At 42.0% G+C, this 17330-nt stretch overlaps 1 protein-coding gene and 7 non-coding genes across 9 annotated transcripts; all 8 read right to left on the bottom strand.

Annotated features, from left to right (window-relative positions):
- Positions 1–9143: 9143 nt before the first annotated feature.
- On the bottom strand, positions 9144–9365 carry LOC128488270 (small nucleolar RNA SNORA73 family). The gene has a single exon (XR_008353695.1). It is a non-coding gene; the product is annotated as a small nucleolar RNA SNORA73 family (small nucleolar RNA).
- A 566-nt stretch (positions 9366–9931) lies between these two features.
- RPS7 (ribosomal protein S7) lies at positions 9932–17024 on the bottom strand. 2 transcript variants are annotated; one of them, XM_053459881.1, is made up of 7 exons: positions 16952–17024; positions 15735–15816; positions 14931–15002; positions 13956–14099; positions 12067–12131; positions 10622–10775; positions 9932–10044 (listed from the first exon to the last, which is right to left on the bottom strand). In XM_053459881.1, the coding sequence occupies exons 2-7, from the start codon at positions 15807–15809 to the stop codon at positions 9967–9969; spliced, it is 588 nt and encodes a 195-aa protein (XP_053315856.1). In that variant the 5' UTR covers positions 15810–15816; positions 16952–17024; the 3' UTR covers positions 9932–9966. The 2 variants fall into 2 exon arrangements, with proteins under 2 accessions (XP_053315856.1, XP_053315858.1); XM_053459883.1 differs by having other exon boundaries at positions 10625–10775; positions 16952–17018.
- Positions 10226–10447, bottom strand: LOC128488273 (small nucleolar RNA SNORA73 family). Its single transcript, XR_008353698.1, has one exon. It is a non-coding gene; the product is annotated as a small nucleolar RNA SNORA73 family (small nucleolar RNA).
- On the bottom strand, positions 11653–11874 carry LOC128488278 (small nucleolar RNA SNORA73 family). Its single transcript, XR_008353702.1, has one exon. It is a non-coding gene; the product is annotated as a small nucleolar RNA SNORA73 family (small nucleolar RNA).
- Positions 12400–12621, bottom strand: LOC128488274 (small nucleolar RNA SNORA73 family). Its single transcript, XR_008353699.1, has one exon. It is a non-coding gene; the product is annotated as a small nucleolar RNA SNORA73 family (small nucleolar RNA).
- Positions 14282–14503, bottom strand: LOC128488272 (small nucleolar RNA SNORA73 family). The gene has a single exon (XR_008353697.1). It is a non-coding gene; the product is annotated as a small nucleolar RNA SNORA73 family (small nucleolar RNA).
- On the bottom strand, positions 15107–15328 carry LOC128488271 (small nucleolar RNA SNORA73 family). The gene has a single exon (XR_008353696.1). It is a non-coding gene; the product is annotated as a small nucleolar RNA SNORA73 family (small nucleolar RNA).
- On the bottom strand, positions 15980–16201 carry LOC128488277 (small nucleolar RNA SNORA73 family). Its single transcript, XR_008353701.1, has one exon. It is a non-coding gene; the product is annotated as a small nucleolar RNA SNORA73 family (small nucleolar RNA).
- Positions 17025–17330: the final 306 nt, after the last annotated feature.

Below are 17330 nucleotides of genomic sequence, written 5' to 3'. Positions count from 1 at the left end.
TATAATAGTATAACTGGTTTCTAACTGAAATATTAAATGTATTTATTTATTTATTTGCATGTTCATAAATTATTTGATTACAATTTTTAGATGGTTCAGTGTTGCAATATGTATTTTTGCATAAAGGGGTCTGAATATGCCGCAGAATGCACAATGTTTTTATAAATGTTCTCAACAAATAGTATATATATTTTTTTACTTTGTGTATATTTGCTTATAAACACTAGTTTATAATGAGGGTGTGATTTTCTATCAATTATCCCTCTCTCTCTTCTTTCCTAGTTGGATCAAATAAGTTGGGGAGCTACTTATAATATCTCACAAAAGTGAGTACACCCCTCACATTTGCGTAAATATTTTATCTTTTCATATGACAATCCAGAGGAAATGACACTGTGCTAGCATGAAAAGTAGTGAAGGTACAGCCTGTATAACAGTGTAAATTTGCTGTCCCCTCCAATATAACTCAACAAACATTTATGTCTAAACCTTGGTGGAAATGTCCAAATTGGGCCCAAATCGTCAATATTTTGTGTGGCCATCATTATTTTCCAGCACTGCCTTAACCCTCTTAGGCATGGAGTTCACCAGAGCTTCACAGGTGGCCACTGGTGTCCTCTTCCTCTCCTCCATGACGACATCTCAAAGCTCACTTCTTCAGAGAAGCATACCATCTTAGCTACTAGAACTTCATTGTCATTGATACAACCCCCACACTACCTCTGACCCTTTCTCTGTGCCTTATGTTTGTCACCCCATTCCCTCAAGATTGTAAGCTTGCCAGCATGGCGCTCTCCACCTAATGTATTGGTTTGTCTTGGTCTGCCAATTCTCGTCTTGTCAGACCCCTTGAATATGTATTTTATTAAGAGCTGCGTAGATTGCTGACGCTATATCAATAAAAGATAATAATAATCACCGAGCTGGTGGATGTTAGAGACCTTGCACTCCCCCTCCTTCCGTTTGAGGATGCCTCACAGATGCTCAATAGGGTTTAGGTCTGGAGACATGCTTGGCCAGTCCATCACCTTTACCCGCAGCTGATTTAGCAAGGCAGTGGTCGTCTTGGAGGTGTGTTTGGGGTCGTTATCATTTACGGAATACTGCCCTGCGCCCCAGTCTCCGAAGAGAGGGGATCATGCTCTGCTTCAATATGTCCCAGTACATGTTGGCATTCATGGTTCCCTCAATGAACTGTAGCTCCCCAGTGCCGGCAGTGCTCATGCAGGCCCAGACCATGACACTCCCACCACCATGCTTGCCTTTAGGCAAGACACACTTGTCTTTGTAGTCCTCACCTGGTTGCCACCACACATGCTTGACACCATCTGAACCAAATAAGTTTATCTTGGTCTCATCGGACCACAGGACATGGTTCCAGTAATTCATGTCCTTAGTCTGCTTGTCTTCAGCAAACTGCATGCTTTCTTGTGCATCATCTTTAGAAGGGACCGATTTAGGCTAGGTTTCCACTTGGGTTTTTTTGGTGAAAAAACGCTGCGGCCAGATGTTAGCTGTTCTTCAATAGGAAATCGCACAATGCCATATCCACTTGGCGTTTTTCTGTTTGGTGTTTTTTCAGTCCTCTTTTGCGTTTTTCTGCTTTTTGGGCTCTGTGACAGTTTTTCAAAATCGCAGCATGTTGACACTCTGGCGTTTTTTGCAAGGAAATCTTGGCGTTTTTCTCCAATAGAAGTCTATGGGACAGAAAAAACACCATGAAAAAGCCATGTGGGTTTTGCCTTGGCGTTTTTTTTCCACAGTTACAATGCAGAGGATGGACCCAGTATCTGTGTGTCCTACGAGAAATAGACTGGAAACAAACAGTTTCACACAAAACAAAGTTCATATTGAATTTTACACCATTTGGAACAAACATGCCATTACAAACAAACATACCCAACTGGATCCTGCGTGCCAAGAGCAACAGCAAACAATTTGCACCATCATTTGGGGCCAATCTTCCTAGAAGAGCAGACATTCAGAATAAAGCATGCCTTACAAACCACAGAAAAGAGACAAAAGGGTCCGCCGGGGCGTGTTTAAGTAGAACTCTACCAAGGAAATGACATCAGGAAGGGGCAGATACTTGCCATTTATCCTAATCCCTTTTAGCTGGGTGACAATTCTAACGTGTAAAGGCTGGGAAAACCGCCTAAGGTCAAAAAAGCAATTTCCACAGAAAGGCTTAAACGCCAGAAAAAACTCAAGAAAATAACACAGGACAAAAACCCAAGTGGAAACCTAGCCTTAATGCAGTGGGCGGCGTATGGGCTAAGCACTGACAGGCTGACCCCCACCCCTTCAACCTCTGCAGCAATGCTGGTAGCACTCATATGTCTATTTCCCAAAGGCAACCTCTGCATATGACGCTGGGCACATGCACTCAACTTCTTTGGTTGACCATGGCGAGGCCTGTTCTGAGTGGAACCTGTCCTGTGAAACTGCTGTATGGTCTTGCCCAGCGTGCTGCAGCTCAGTTTCAGGGTCTTGGCAATCTTCTTATAGCCTAGGCCAGGGGTAGGCAAACTTCAGCACTCCTGATGTTGTGGACTGCATCTCCCATAATGCTCTTAGTCATAATGCTGGCAAAGCATCAAGGGAAATGCAGTTCACAACACCTGGAGTGCCAAAGTTTGCCTACCCCTGGCCTAGGCCATCTTTATGTAGAGCAACAATTCTTTTTTTCAGATCCTCAGAGGGTTCATTGCCATGAGGTGCCATGCTGAACTTCCAGTGACTAGTATGAGAGAGCGTGAGAGCGATTAAGCACCAAATCAGTGACAAGAAAGAGCTCCCATTAAATTTAACAGGAGCTTTTTCTGCATTACCGCACAGGGGTCTGAGCAGATCCCCTTCCACAATATTCACTGAGCCAAAGCTAACTAGACACGAATATATCACATGATTGGCTGTATCTATACACTTTCATATTTTTTGCAAGTTATGGGGGCAACAAGTATAAGTAGCATATTGCTATTTCAAAACCATTTTTTCAAAACTGGTTATTCTGCCCCCATGTGCAATTTGGGACATATTTGAAGCCAGTCAGTGTAATTTACCCCCATCAAACTAGACCACCCAGGGGTATTTCAAATGCTAGTATATCAACTCTTTCCATACACTCATTATATGGCAGTGTTACACAACATTATGTGTTCAGCAACATCTCCTGAGTACAGTGATACCCTCCATGCCTGGGTGGGCTGGGTTGTTGGAGGGGGGCTAGCCATTTGGGGCATGTGCAATTCAGTTTTTGACCTTGGAAATTTGACATGTTGAAAATTCTGCCTCCATATCCTATTCAGTCTATAATTTAAGTTATATAGCCTTTCATTATGGTGAATAAGACCGCTCCTAAGAACAATGGTAGGGGGCCCCTGCGTTTTTTTTTTTTTTTAAGCATTTCCTCGAAGCCTCAATGTTAAAGCATCGCAGCAACATCAGCTGAGCAAGGAAAGCAATAATGGATTGCTTTCTACAGCCATTTAACCCCATGACGTGCCAGGCACATCAACTGTACTGAAGGGGTTAGATTGTAAGCTCAGGAGCAGGGACCTCTCTAGCCCACTATTCTTGCCAGGAACTTTGTGTAAAAGCATAAGATGAAAAGCTTACAGGCAGGGTTCCAACATTTGATGAGTCACTACGTGTTAATGTATGTTTGTTAAGTATGGGTTAAGCACGTTATTTGAAGTGTACAGCACTTAATAAAAGGTTGTAATATGGTCTATGACAGTGATGGCGAACCTATGACACGCGTGTCAGTGGTGACACGCGTAGCCATTTGGGGTGACACGCGCAGGATTTCCTGCGATTCATCCTCGGCTCCTGCACGGCCGCCGAGGATGAAAGAATCTGTGCTGGAGGACCCGTTCCTCCAGCACAGATTCTTTCATCCTCGGCGGCCGTGCAGGAGCCGAGGATGAATCGCAGGAAATCCTGCGCGTGTCACCCCCCGCAAAAAGGGGGGGGGGCGGGACGTGCGTTAGCGTAACTAGCGGGGGGCGGGGCGGTGGAGGAGCAGGCTCGCAAGGGAGCGGTATCGGAGGTCTTTAACAGACCACCGGCTCCCTTGAGTGATTTTAAGCCGGTTCAAGGATCTCCCTTGAACCCGGCTTAAAATCACTCAAGGGAGCCGGAGGTCTGTTAACCCCTTGGCTGCTAAGCCATTTCACACCCTGGTGCTAAGCTAGTTTTCGGCATTTTGGTGCATCTCACGTTTAAACGTGTTTCAAGTAAATTTCTTGGGAATAAACTATACAAACCAAATATTGTTTTTTTCAGCACACCCAGCAGATTCCAAATATACCATTTTTATATGTGTATGTCTCATTAGGTTTGCAAAATACAACCAAAAATGGGAAAAAAGTGTAATTTTTCACTTCCAACTCAATAAAAACTAGTTTGTAATGTTATTTTTCTAAACTCTAATATCAAAACCTGTGTTGCTAAATATTTGTAGTAGGTAACCGGTCTAAAATAAACAGACATTGAGAACAGTAGACTGTGTTTTTCTCATATTTTATTGCTAAAAGTTAAATTTATTAGACTATCACAAAATTCATCTTTAAATTTAATGCATGGCTGCATCAATTAAACAGCTCTAGCTGCCCGGGATGTTAAAATATGCCAACAAAACTATATATTTTTAGAAACTACACCTCCAGCCGCAGCAAATGAGGTCTTATTTGTATTTGTATCACAAATCTGACTTGCACAACAAATAAGTGAATATCACACAAATAAAAATAAAAAATAAATAAAATTAAAAGCGACAAGTTCATTTATGTCTTCCGCACTCCAGGTTTGTCCTAGAAACACATGCAGCCCCTCATTTGATGCGCCAAGGGGTGTAGTTTCTGAAAATATATACTTTATGTACCAGAATTTAACTTCCCAGCTGTCTAGAGCTGTCTAAATGCAGGCATCACCCCTAAATGTTTTAAGACAATTTTTTAACAAGATTCTCCAATCTGCCATATCTGAAGTTAAGGTGGTCTAGACATCTGGGAAGTTAAATTAGGGTACATAAAGTACACATTGCAAGAAACTACACCCCTTGGAGCTTCAAATGAGGGGTTACATGTATTTCTAGGACAAAAGTTAAGTTCACAGATAATGATGGAATATGTCGCTTTGGCTAGAAAATATGTTTTTTCTAACCATAGCGACATGTTCATTTGTGTCTTGCGCACTCCAGGTTTGTCCTAGAAACACACGCAGCCCCTCATTTGATGCGCCGAGGGGTGTGGTTTTTGAAAATATGTACTTTTTGTGCCATAATTTAGCTTCTTACGTGAGCAGTAATGCCACGTCAAGGATTCAACCCTAATTACTAATCATTCACACGCCTTTCATATCTCCATTCACTCACAGAAGCACACACCATACTTTCCATACATTCACTCGCAAAACCACACACACCATTCTTTCCCCTAACAATCCCAAAGAGATGATCGTAAAGGGAGAAAAAAAATCACTTTTACAGCAAAAATAAGTTTTGCAGTAAAAATGCAAGGGGCTCCAGGGATGACATGGTTAACTTACGTACTACAGGCTATACGGCTGATTTTTGCAGTTCATCTGGATTTCAAAAATTGCCTTCCTCTACCATTGGCTAAATTTAACCCCAAGATCAAAGGGATCATGGGGTTAAAATTTAGTATCGGCCATTTTTAAAAAGGGAATGTGACTTTTTATAGCTGTATGATCACTGTGGTAACATTGGCTACCACAGTGATCATTTAACTAGAATACTTAAACTTTTTTTTTTTTTTAAAGTTAAACCAGTTTATGTTTAGTTAATTTAATTTGGGGGTCTCTAGGCAATTTTGATCTTTATTTATCTGCCTTTAGAGACCCCCAAATCATTTTTTTTTACTTTTTTTGTACATTTTTATTTTTTTAACATAATATTTTTTATTCTTTTTTACAGGCATTATACCGTTGGAAAGGTGAGGCGATTACCTTTCCAACGGTATATGTTGGGGGTCTGTAGCTGCTCAGATGCCTGAGATACAGGCATCTAAGCAGCATGCCCCCATACCGTGAAAACTGACAATTGTCAGTTTTCAATAAAGTTGCGCGGTGACGTCATCGCGTCATTACGCGCGACGTCACCGGCCGGATCGGGTGGTCCCAGTGATGCCCTTCAAAATGAGGGGCAGATCGCCGGGGTAGGTGGTGATGGGGGTCCACAGACCCCCATCAAGGTAGGAGAGTGCTAGCGACGGCATGGTGCCGTCGTTAGCACCTGACTGGGACTGCTAGCGACGGCACCATGCCGTCGTTAGCAGTCAAGGGGTTAAAGACCTCCGATACCGCTCCCTTGCGATCCGCGCGGCAACAGCTGTTGTGCGCCGGGGTTTGTTGTTAGATCCCGGCGCACAACACTGAAGCCGCGCCCACCGCTGTCCGTGCCCTCTGAACCCCGTGCCCTCGGAAGAAGAACTGAAGAAGAAGAGGAGCGAAGAGCAGGAAAAGGAGCTGTAAGGAGAAAAGAGGAAAGGTAAGAAAGCATACAGTGAGAGTGGATTGGTGTATGCATGTGGATTGGTGTATGTGTGTGGATTGGTATGTGTGTGTGGATTGGTATGTGTGTGTGGATTGGTATGTGTGTGTGGATTGGTATGTGTGTGTGTGGATTGGTGTATGTGTGTGTGGATTGGTGTATGTGTGTGTGGATTGGTGTATGTGTGTGTGGATTGGTGTATGTGTGGATTGGTGTATGTGTGTGGATTGGTGTATGTGTGTGGATTGGTGTATGTGTGTGGATTGGTATATATGTGTGGATTGGTATGTGTGTGGATTAGTATATACGTGTGGATTGGTATATATGTGTGGATTGGTATGTGTTTGTGGATTGGTATGTGTTTGTGGATTGGTATGCGTGTGGATTGGTATGTATGTGTGGATTGGTGTGTATGTGTGTGGATTGGTATGTGTGTGGATTGGTATGTGTTTGTGGATTGGTATATATGTGTGGATTGGTGTATATGTGTGGATTGGTATACGCGTGGATTGGTATATGTGTGTGGATTGGTATGTGTTTGTGGATTGGTATGCGTGTGGATTGGTATATATGTGTGGATTGGTATATATGTGTGGATTGGTGTATATGTGTGGATTGGTGTATATGTGTGGATTGGTATGTGTTTGTGGATTGGTATGTGTTTGTGGATTGGTATATATGTGTGGATTGGTATGTGTGTGGATTGGTATATATGTGTGGATTGGTGTATATGTGTGGATTGGTATATGTGTGTGGATTGGTATGCGTGTGGATTGGTATGCGTGTGGATTGGTATATGTGTGTGGATTGGTATATGTGTGTGGATTGGTATAGGTGTGGATTGGTATAGGTGTGGATTGGTATACGTGTGGATTAGTGGATTGGTGTATACGTGTGGATTGGTATATATGTGTGGATTGGTATATATGTGTGTGGATTGGCAAGTGTGTGAGAGTGATGGGTGTTATGCTGTACCATTTCCAATGTATTTTTCATTATATAATTATGCTCTAAAGTACATCATAACTCCCATCACTCTATACTGTTCCATACAGTGGCAGAGCTGGGAGACAGAGGCCTTGCACCCCCACCGCAGGACTCCTGAAAGGTAAGTAGTTACTAAGCAGGTATGTTAAATAATTTGTTTTTGGTTTATTAAATACAATTATATATTGCAATTATACATTTTTGTAGTTTAAACTATAAATTGCGCAAAATTATGTTTTTTGTCGAAGTGACACACCACGCGAGTTATGCTCGATTTTTTGCCGATTTTTGACACACCACGCCAAAAAGGTTGCCCATCACTGGTCTATGACTAACCTAACAGTAGTGGGCACTTGAAGCTCCTTTGTTGCCATCTACAGGACTATGACTGTAATTCTCCAATTGTTTTAAAAAGGAAACTCCCTCCAAAATGACTTATTACGATAAGTTAAAAACGAATGTCCAGGAAGACTCTTGCTTTCCTTTTTTTTTATCCCTTTAATGACAGGTTGTAATAAACTCCATTAAAAACCGAGAACATACTACATCTTCTGCTACAGTCACCAAATGCTGCCAATTGCAGTCACCGCAACCCAAGGCAGGCTAGCAGCAGCTAAAAGGGGCCGCTCTCATGAATGCGATTGTCAGGGAACCAACTACCCGCACATGGCCTTTGGCAGTAACCTCTACATCTGTGGTCATGCTATAGTGAATATTTATTTTTTTTAATTGCATTTTCTATTACTTGATCACCTTGTTATAGAGCAATCAGTCTTTCTATACCTGCCTATTTTTTTTTTTATTTTTTTTTTAATATTACACTTTGGGGTTGAAGCAGGAGTTAAAGAAAAATTCTTAATGCCGATTTAAAAATAAATAAGCGGATGTGCATGAGCCAAATTCTATGTATTTTATTGCACTAGCTAGTTTTGTAATCTTACAAAATGCATAAAAACCTGCATATTTCAATAAATATTTTTAATTATAGCCAAGATGCATATCTACATAAAAATAACCTTGAAAGAAAAAGAAAAAACTTGTGCAAGGGGGATATTATGCTTTAAAAAAATGCAGAAGTACTAAACACTCTTGGGTCCCTAAGTGGTGGTTTTAAAACAGCATCATATTAGTGATTTCACATGTCCTAGTTCCCACATTGCCTTGTGATAAATAGCTCAGTTCCAACCATCCAACACTGCCATAAACAATCAGCACAAAATGTGGCGTTAAACCAGATAAAAATGTCACAACGGATAGGTCTCCAGATAAACGTTTATTAGCCCAAAAGGAAATAAAAGTTGTTGCCAATGTTAATTTGCAAATGTTATTTTATGGCACTTCCCATGTAACCTCTCAGAAGTTCTATTTCATTCTCAAGTACACTACACAGATCTATTTACTAAAAAGACAGGACTCCTGCAATAGTATAGCCCATAGCAAACTTTCAGGGAAGCAATTATCTCTGCTGTGCAGTTTAGTCAACAGCTTACCTGGCATCTGTGACAAAAAAGGCAAAAACTAATTCATTAAACATGTAAATAGAGCATGCAGATTCTTGGAAATAACTTGATGAATCCCTCCTGCAGACAGCAGTCACATCTCACTCGTCCATTGATCTTTAGTTGAAACTCAATGTGAAGAAACATGTATCCTGCATGGTTTTTCTCCCCAGTCACAGCCCGGAGGCTCTGGGAAGTTGTAGGAATATACAGGACGCCGTCCACACCAGACCAAGGCCCGGGGACACACTTGCTCTCCAACGTTGTGGAAGGGGACTATACGTCACCGCGCCATAAGACGCTGCGCTCCCGTACGCCACCAGGACAGAGCCCATGAGAGCAACCTCACGGGATATCCACGTTGGTTTGAATAATGCTTTCCTTTCCTCCAACAACAATCCTCAAACGTTGACATTTCCCTCCCTGGTCTTTGGAGGGAAACTCTAGCCTTGACACCTTCATACTATCGTAAAATGACGCAATCTGAATTATTAAAGTGAGCAAAACATTACAGCACCCCAAATTGCATTCTTATTCAATTGGAAGACTACACACCTATATTAAATGTGCATTGTTTAAAGCTTAGCTTCAAAAAGATGATTAAAAAGCACATTTGCACTAAACTTGACACAACAGTGAAACTATTATTGTTCTTTGGGATTTTTTTTACTTTACAGTAGGATGTATCCCAATACAGCTGCACTAAACATAAAGCAACACAAGACTACCCGGTTACTCTGCCAAGTAATGGGTTAAAAATACGGGGCTTTATTTGACCCTGCATGGTTACCCAGAGACCTTTTCTTGCACCACAAAAACCCAATGGGATAGAAATAACCTATTGCCAATACATAAAACATCATCTAACGTTAATACCTTAAAGCTCAGTATGGTTTAGATGGAGGGTTAGAAGAAAATAAAAACAGACCCGTAACAAGGAATATTTTTTATTATTTCAGTTGCACTTTACAGCTGGAACTCTGGGAATTCGAAAACCACATCTTTGCCTGTGAGTTTCTTGTAGACACCAGAAAATGTCTCCACCTAAAAGGAGGGAAAAATACTCAGAACTTAATTCAATTACATACTTACAGCAAGTCAATGGCATTTTTTGCTGGAAAAGTGTAAATAGTGTTATACGTTACATTTTATTTTACATGAATCCTGTCATCCATATCATTTCTGAATGACTGGATGACGTTTCCAGTCATAAACATAACAAGTTTGTTGTATCCTGCATGGTTTGTCTCCCCAATCATGGCCCGGAGGCTCTGGGAAGTTGTAGGAATATACAGGACGCCGTCCACACCAGACCAAGGCCCGGGGACGCGCTTGCTCTCCAACATTGTGGAAAGGGACTATACGTCACTGCGCCATACGACGCTGCGCTCCCGTACGCCACCAGGACAGAGCCCATGAGAGCAACCTCACGGGATATCCACGTTGGATAAAGAGATAACCAAGGGTGAGTAATGGTAACATTTAAAGCAACTGGCATTAAAAAGGTTTCATTAGTAGACTATACGGCCATTAAGATTACAAACAAAGCTTGCTTAGTTTATTTTGCCATTCACTTTTTAGCATTAATTTTGTTGGTTGAGACAATCTGAATTAAGACTACTACCTTGTGTTCAACATTGTTCTGTTGTGCTTTGTCCAAATGGACCTTGATAAGCCGGCTGCCGTCCAATTTTACACGGATTCTCTTGCCCACGATTTCACTTGGGAAGACCAAGTCTTCCAAGATAGCATCATGCACTGCAGTAAGGGTACGGCTAAAAACAACGCACAAGTCAGAAGACATCACAGCCTTACTCCACAAGAAAAATAAATTTTAAACAGTCCAATAACTCCTGCCTGCATTCGATGTACAGGTCTAAAAGGTCATCTCCCTAAATGCGAGTAGAACACTTTAGCTCACCAGCTTCACTATATACCATGTAGCTTGACCTATACAAGAAAGCAGGGCATGCCTGGTCCTGCATAACAGTGGCATTCATTAATCTAATTAAATGAACTTTGCATTACACAGAGGAATGGTTTTAGCACATTAGTGTCAATTAAAGAAACAAGGCCCAGCGCTGGCACATGATACGCTAGCTGTATTAACAAAGAATCTTGCCTTTTGTGTTAAATGGGCATGTTCAGAAGGGGGGAAAAAAATTGTGAAGGATGGGACAATGTCCAGGTAACTGGTATGAAGGCATTGGGTGTGCAAAGTAATTAAGGGGACCCAGTATAAAGAGAAAGTGTACAAAACAGATATGGCAAATTTACACAAAATAAATATTTAAAAGTTTTATAGAATCAATGTAGCCTATTGGCTATCAATTATGAAGTTAAGCACAGAATTAAACAACTTGACAACCCATAACTAAAAATGAAGTCTGCTATCCCAGCACAAATTTCAAATAAAAGCAAAAATAGAAAGTTAATAAAACCAAACCAGCCGCACAACACAGATCACCGATTAACACCACCAGTCGGTTTTCATGTCTTATCGTTTGCAACCCGTGCACCAGGTGTGATTTTACATACAGAAACTCAATGATATTTCCCACATCTGCCAAGATAAGTCACTAGGGTATGGAAGAGATTTATAGCACTTTGCAGATTGTGTTTAAGGAAAGGGCAATATACATGAACTAGTTGTGCTGTATCCTGCATGGTTTGTCTCCCCAGTCACAGCCCGGAGGCTCTGGGAAGTTGTAGGAATATACAGGACGCCGTCCACACCAGACCAAGGCCCGGGAACGCGCTTGCTCTCCAACGTTGTGGAAGGGGACCATACGTCACCGCGCCATACGACGCTGCGCTCCCGTACGCCACCAGGACAGAGCCCATGAGAGCAACCTCACGGGATATCCACGTTGGTTATAATAAACATGCATTTGGGAAAACATTGACCATTACTGGTGTTTGTATATTTTAGCGGTATTTTGGCACCAAAGATGTACGGACTTGGTTATTTTCCTTAGGTTTCCTAGTTAACACACTGCGTACATTTGTGCCGATACACACTTATACGACAAGTTTATTATAATGGGAGAATGTGTCGTTACCCACCTTCTGGGACGTTTCTGCTTGTTTTTCGTGCGGCTTTTTCTTGTTGGCTTGGGCAGAATCCTTCTCTATTGGGATAAGGACAGTAAGTAACTCGTATTCAAACACTTCAACAGCAAAAAAAAAAAAAAAAAAAAAAAAAAACTTGTACACCACAAGACGTTCCAGCATCATAACTGTCAGAATATATGTTATTTGTCACTTATAGACCAAGTGGCAAAAAGCTGTATAAAACGAGAAGCATTTCATTTTGAAAACGGAATATTTGCCCTTAAGTATTTAGACAATTTTTCTTCAATAACTGCTCAATTAAAAATAGCATCAACATTTTAAGTTTTCTGTATCCTGCATGGTTTGTCTCCCCAATCACGGCCCGGAGGCTCTGGGAAGTTGTAGGAATATACAGGACGCCGTCCACACCAGACCAAGGCCCGGGGACACGCTTGCTCTCCAACGTTGTGGAAAGGGAATATACGTCACAGCGCCATACGACGCTGCGCTCCCGTACGCCACCAGGACAGAGCCCATGAGAGCAACCTCACAGGATATCCACGTTGGTTCAATAACTCATAACATTTCAGTAAATAAGTTCTATGAACTTTACATAAAATAATTTGAACATAGCCTATTACAACTTATGTTTAACGGTTTTAAATGTTAAAGGGATAATTAAGCCATCAAGCACATAATGCATGTAATAGCTGCATGTCCCTATTAACTGGAACACAGTGAGCTGGAGATATAAAGCAGGTATTTTTTTTACTTTACAGAAAGGGTGGTTGGTAAGTGGAACAGCTTCCCATCAGAGGTTAAAGGCCAATACAGTAAGGGAATTTAAACATACATGGGATAGATTCAGCATTGTTTTAAGCAAAGAAGCCTAAGTGAAACATGCACTGGCACTAGTTTCCATAACATGTTGCTGATTTCTATGAGCAAAGCCAGTTCCTACACTTTATCAAGGAGTGGCGTTTCATTTTAAGGACCCTAGAGGAAGATATTGAGTGAATACAGGCGTTTGGAAGAGGGCTTCCATACAGACCATGCCTTTGCCAGCTGTACACAAGTTATTAATGCAGCAACCCAATGAGACAAACATGTATGCGCTTGATACAATATATCAGTTACCGCTATTGGCAAAGGCTATGAAGTCATTAAGGATGACCAGGATTTAGCATTCAATTGCAAGACTTCTGTTTGTATGAGGAGCTTTAATTTGGATTTAGCTGAAGCAGCAACTGTATGCCTAGGACAGAGCGCTGTTGCTGGATTGAAGCTACAGTCATGCATTCTTATTTGCTTTGTTCATTGCTGCTTCAGATGCTTTTTCCAGGTGCAGACAGGTCGTAATGCTTGAGGTGTTTTTGTATTTTACCCTCCTATTTTAAAGGCACTTGTATTTTAAGTGTCTACACAGTGATCTGTCAGAATATGTTGTATGTTCATATGATGGGGAGTGTACTGTGGTCTTACATTGGCAGGGCTCATGCTTTCCATTTTTTTTTAATCCATATAGTTTGGTCTAGACAGTTTTTCCTGCTGGGCTATTAAGGGTAATGTTCATTTATATGTTATGCTCAAGTATGTTCAGTATGCCTAGAAGCCTTATATATCTTATGAGCGAAGTGACATAACCCTTTTGTTTTTGGTAAAGCTTTATGTCCAACACAAGACCAAGGACTAATCAAGATCCTAGTCTCTACAGGAGGAAAAACTGGCTGACTTGGTGGTCGGCCAAATGGTTCTCATCTAAAGTCGATTTACAGATTCCATTACATACAAGATTATAAAAGAGCCCATAAGATTGGTACATTAAAAACTAGTCACTAACAACATTTACAGAAGACAACCATACCCTCCAGGACTGCTCAACAATCAACACTTTGATTCACCTGAGCAATGAAGACCACGTGTTTGCCGCTAAACTTCTTCTCAAGCTCACGAACCAGCCTCACTTGAATCTTCTGGAAAGATCTCAGTTGGGGAACAGGAACGAAGATGATGATAGCTTTTCTTCCACCACCAACTTCAATTTCCTGTTGGGAGAAGAGCGCTTCACGAATTAGAAGACATACATGAACTGTACTTTTTTCCCCCCTTGCAATAGCAGCAAAAGCTTTTTCAAAAGTGACAAGATCCCCAATATCCTTAGCCTGGCTCTATAACTCATTGACAGTTCATTACGCTCACTTTGGCATATCAGGAACTTAGCCTTAAAATATATATCCTGCATGGTTTGTCTCCCCAGTCACAGCCCGGAGGCTCTGGGAAGTTGTAGGAATATACAGGACACCGTCCGCACCAGACCAAGGCCCGGGGACGCGCTTGCTCTCCAACGTTGTGGAAGGGGACTATACGTCACCGCGCCATACGACGCTGCGCTCCCGTACGCCACCAGGACAGAGCCCATGAGAGCAACCTCACGGGATATCCACGTTGGGTAATGCCAGCATAATAAGAAATGCCACTGACCATTTCCAGACCTATGTATGCACACTTCATGTACCAGATGCTCTATTGCCACATTAAATTATAAAAGATTAGCTGTTGCCATATGACCAATTTAAACCTATGTACTAGGGTTACAGACCACACAATATTGATGTTTTAGAAGTAATTTCCCCACATTTAGTTATTGCCCCAGCTTTAATGGTTAAGGCTACTATGTAAGTGAGTTAAGGAAGGGGAGGCAACAGCAAGGCTGGTAATTCAAAAATATGCTAGTTTTCCCACATTTAGCCATTGATCTAAGCTTACATATGTAAGCTTTTAAACCCTTTTAAACTAAATATCCCTAAACCAATTAGAGCTCAAAAAAAAATTACAGTACGAGCTACAGATGTTTTACCAAATTCTCTTTAACATACCTTTGCTGCTGTGATGTTCAGCTCTCTCAGTTGAGCTTTAAGGTCAGAGTTCATCTCCAGCTCCAAGAGAGCCTATAAAATTAAAGCAGAATGAAAAATAGTGTGCCAGCGCTCAGTTTTGTAATCGCTGTTTACTGGCAAACTGTATTGAGGAATCATTGCAGCCTGCAAATTGAAGATGTATCCTGCATGGTTTGTCTCCCCAGTCATGGCCCGGAGGCTCTGGGAAGTTGTAGGAATATACAGGACGCCGTCCACACCAGACCAAGGCCCGGGGACGCGCTTGCTCTCCAACATTGTGGAAGGGGACTATACGTCACCGCGCCATACGACGCTGCGCTCCCGTACGCCACCAGGACAGAGCCCATGAGAGCAACCTCATGGGATGCCCATGTTGGGTAAGCCAGCACCTAAATGTACCCATTTGCTATATTTTAATGCGTTTCCCAGAAGTCTAACAATTTCCTGTAGTAAGTTATATTATGCATGTTCTTCATAGCAAAGGAAAGTGCCATAGAACCCAAGGCCATTATTGACCTATACACTATGCAGTTTATTGTGCACAGTAACTAGAGCCACTACTTAAAACACAGATTAACAGCAGTAGTGCTACAGAAGGTCAGAAATAAACCAGTACAACATGTGAAACTATGAGTTTATGTGATCTATAGGGAAAATGTGAGAAGTCTAAATAAAATTCTTACACAAATGTGCCTTTAGGCTATAATGCCAGAGGAAATTAAAGTTCACGTGTGCTGTGTACATGTGTGCTCTCTTGGCCATGCCAAATCATCGCTCACTTACCTGGGAGATACCCGACTCAAACTCGTCGGGCTTTTCGCCATTAGGCTTCACGATTTTGGCGCTTGTACTGAACATGGCCTTTCTGCAAGAATTAAGAGCAAATTCAGATAGTTAGCCCAATCTTTTAAACTGTCTATCAGAAGCACAGCCTGGCCAGGCGCTCATCCATGCAATAAGCGACACCGATTACCTATTTCTCAATATGTACCGACCCACTCAACACACTCCAAGCATTTCTATTCTATCAATGTATCCTGCATGGTTTGTCTCCCCAATCACAGCCCGAAGGCTCTGGGAAGTTGTAGGAATATACAGGACGCCGTCCACACCAGACCAAGGCCCGGGGACGCGCTTGCTCTCCAATGTCGTGGAAGGGGAATATACGTCACTGCGCCATACAACGCTGCGCTCCCGTACGCCACCAGGACAGAGCCTATGAGAGCAACCTCACAGGATATCCACATTGGTTTCAGATACTTATAAAGGCAAGGAGTATTTTAACCAAACCCTGTGTTTAACATAATATATCAAAATATATACAGACTTAAACACATTAATCTAACAGAACATGGAGACCAGCATTACCCAAAACCAAGGCAGTGCAGCCACTACTCACATGTTAAAACTCAGTATACATATACAAAAAAAATATATTACACACGCACACTAATTTAAATATATTACACACGCACACTAATATATATATATATATATATATATATGACACACGCACACTATTTTATATAGATATATATATATATATATATATATATATATATATATATATGACAGACGCACACTATTTTATATATATTACACACGCACACTAATACAGGCAGGTCTAGGTATGTGCAGGAAGCAGGGCATTACAGATAGATATATATATATATAATATATATAACTAATGATAATGGAGACCATACACAGTAAAACACAGGCGGGCTGCCAAACCGGATCACACGTGCTGAGCACCGGCCTGCATCTCCCAGAACTCCCCGCATTTCCCCCCCACAACCACCATTACTCGCCGGCCACTAGACTGAAACCTATCGCCATCAGTCTCCATCCTCCACGGGGGAAGCACCCGGCGCCGACATATCGGTTCGTCTGCCAAGGGGAGCCCCTGAGCTGCCCAAACACGAAGTCATTTCGGTCCCCGAGTGAGAGGAATGGTAGGTAAAAGAAGACATTAACAGCAGACGCTCAGCTGAACTCACCGTCCTCTCTCAGTGACGGCCTAGGAAGAGGGCGAGATCCCGCGAGAGCGGCCCAGATCTCGGTGGAACGCAAAGGACGACGGGTAATTCGGCCACCCTCTTTCAATCATTTTGCACGCTTCCAACGTACGTGCGTCACGGGAGCTGTGCTAGTTAAACGCCGAAACAAGTAAGGGCGGAAGTGTTGGCAATCGTGGTAATGAATGAGAAGCGCGATCCTGACAGAAATTAACGCAAAAATCAGACCGGCTTAAAGTCTCGCGGGAGCGAGTGGCCGGAAGAAAGCTGGTTACTCTAGATCAGGCATGTCCAAACTTTTTTCGAAGAGTGCCAGATTTGATGAAGTGAACATGTGCGAGGGCCGACCATTTTGCCTGAC

The sequence above is a fragment of the Spea bombifrons genome, chromosome 3 (genome assembly GCF_027358695.1).
Source record: "Spea bombifrons isolate aSpeBom1 chromosome 3, aSpeBom1.2.pri, whole genome shotgun sequence".
NCBI classification, from domain to species: Eukaryota; Metazoa; Chordata; class Amphibia; order Anura; family Pelobatidae; genus Spea; species Spea bombifrons.
Note: the sequence above shows the minus strand (reverse complement) of the source record. Positions and strands in the feature narration are given on the sequence as shown.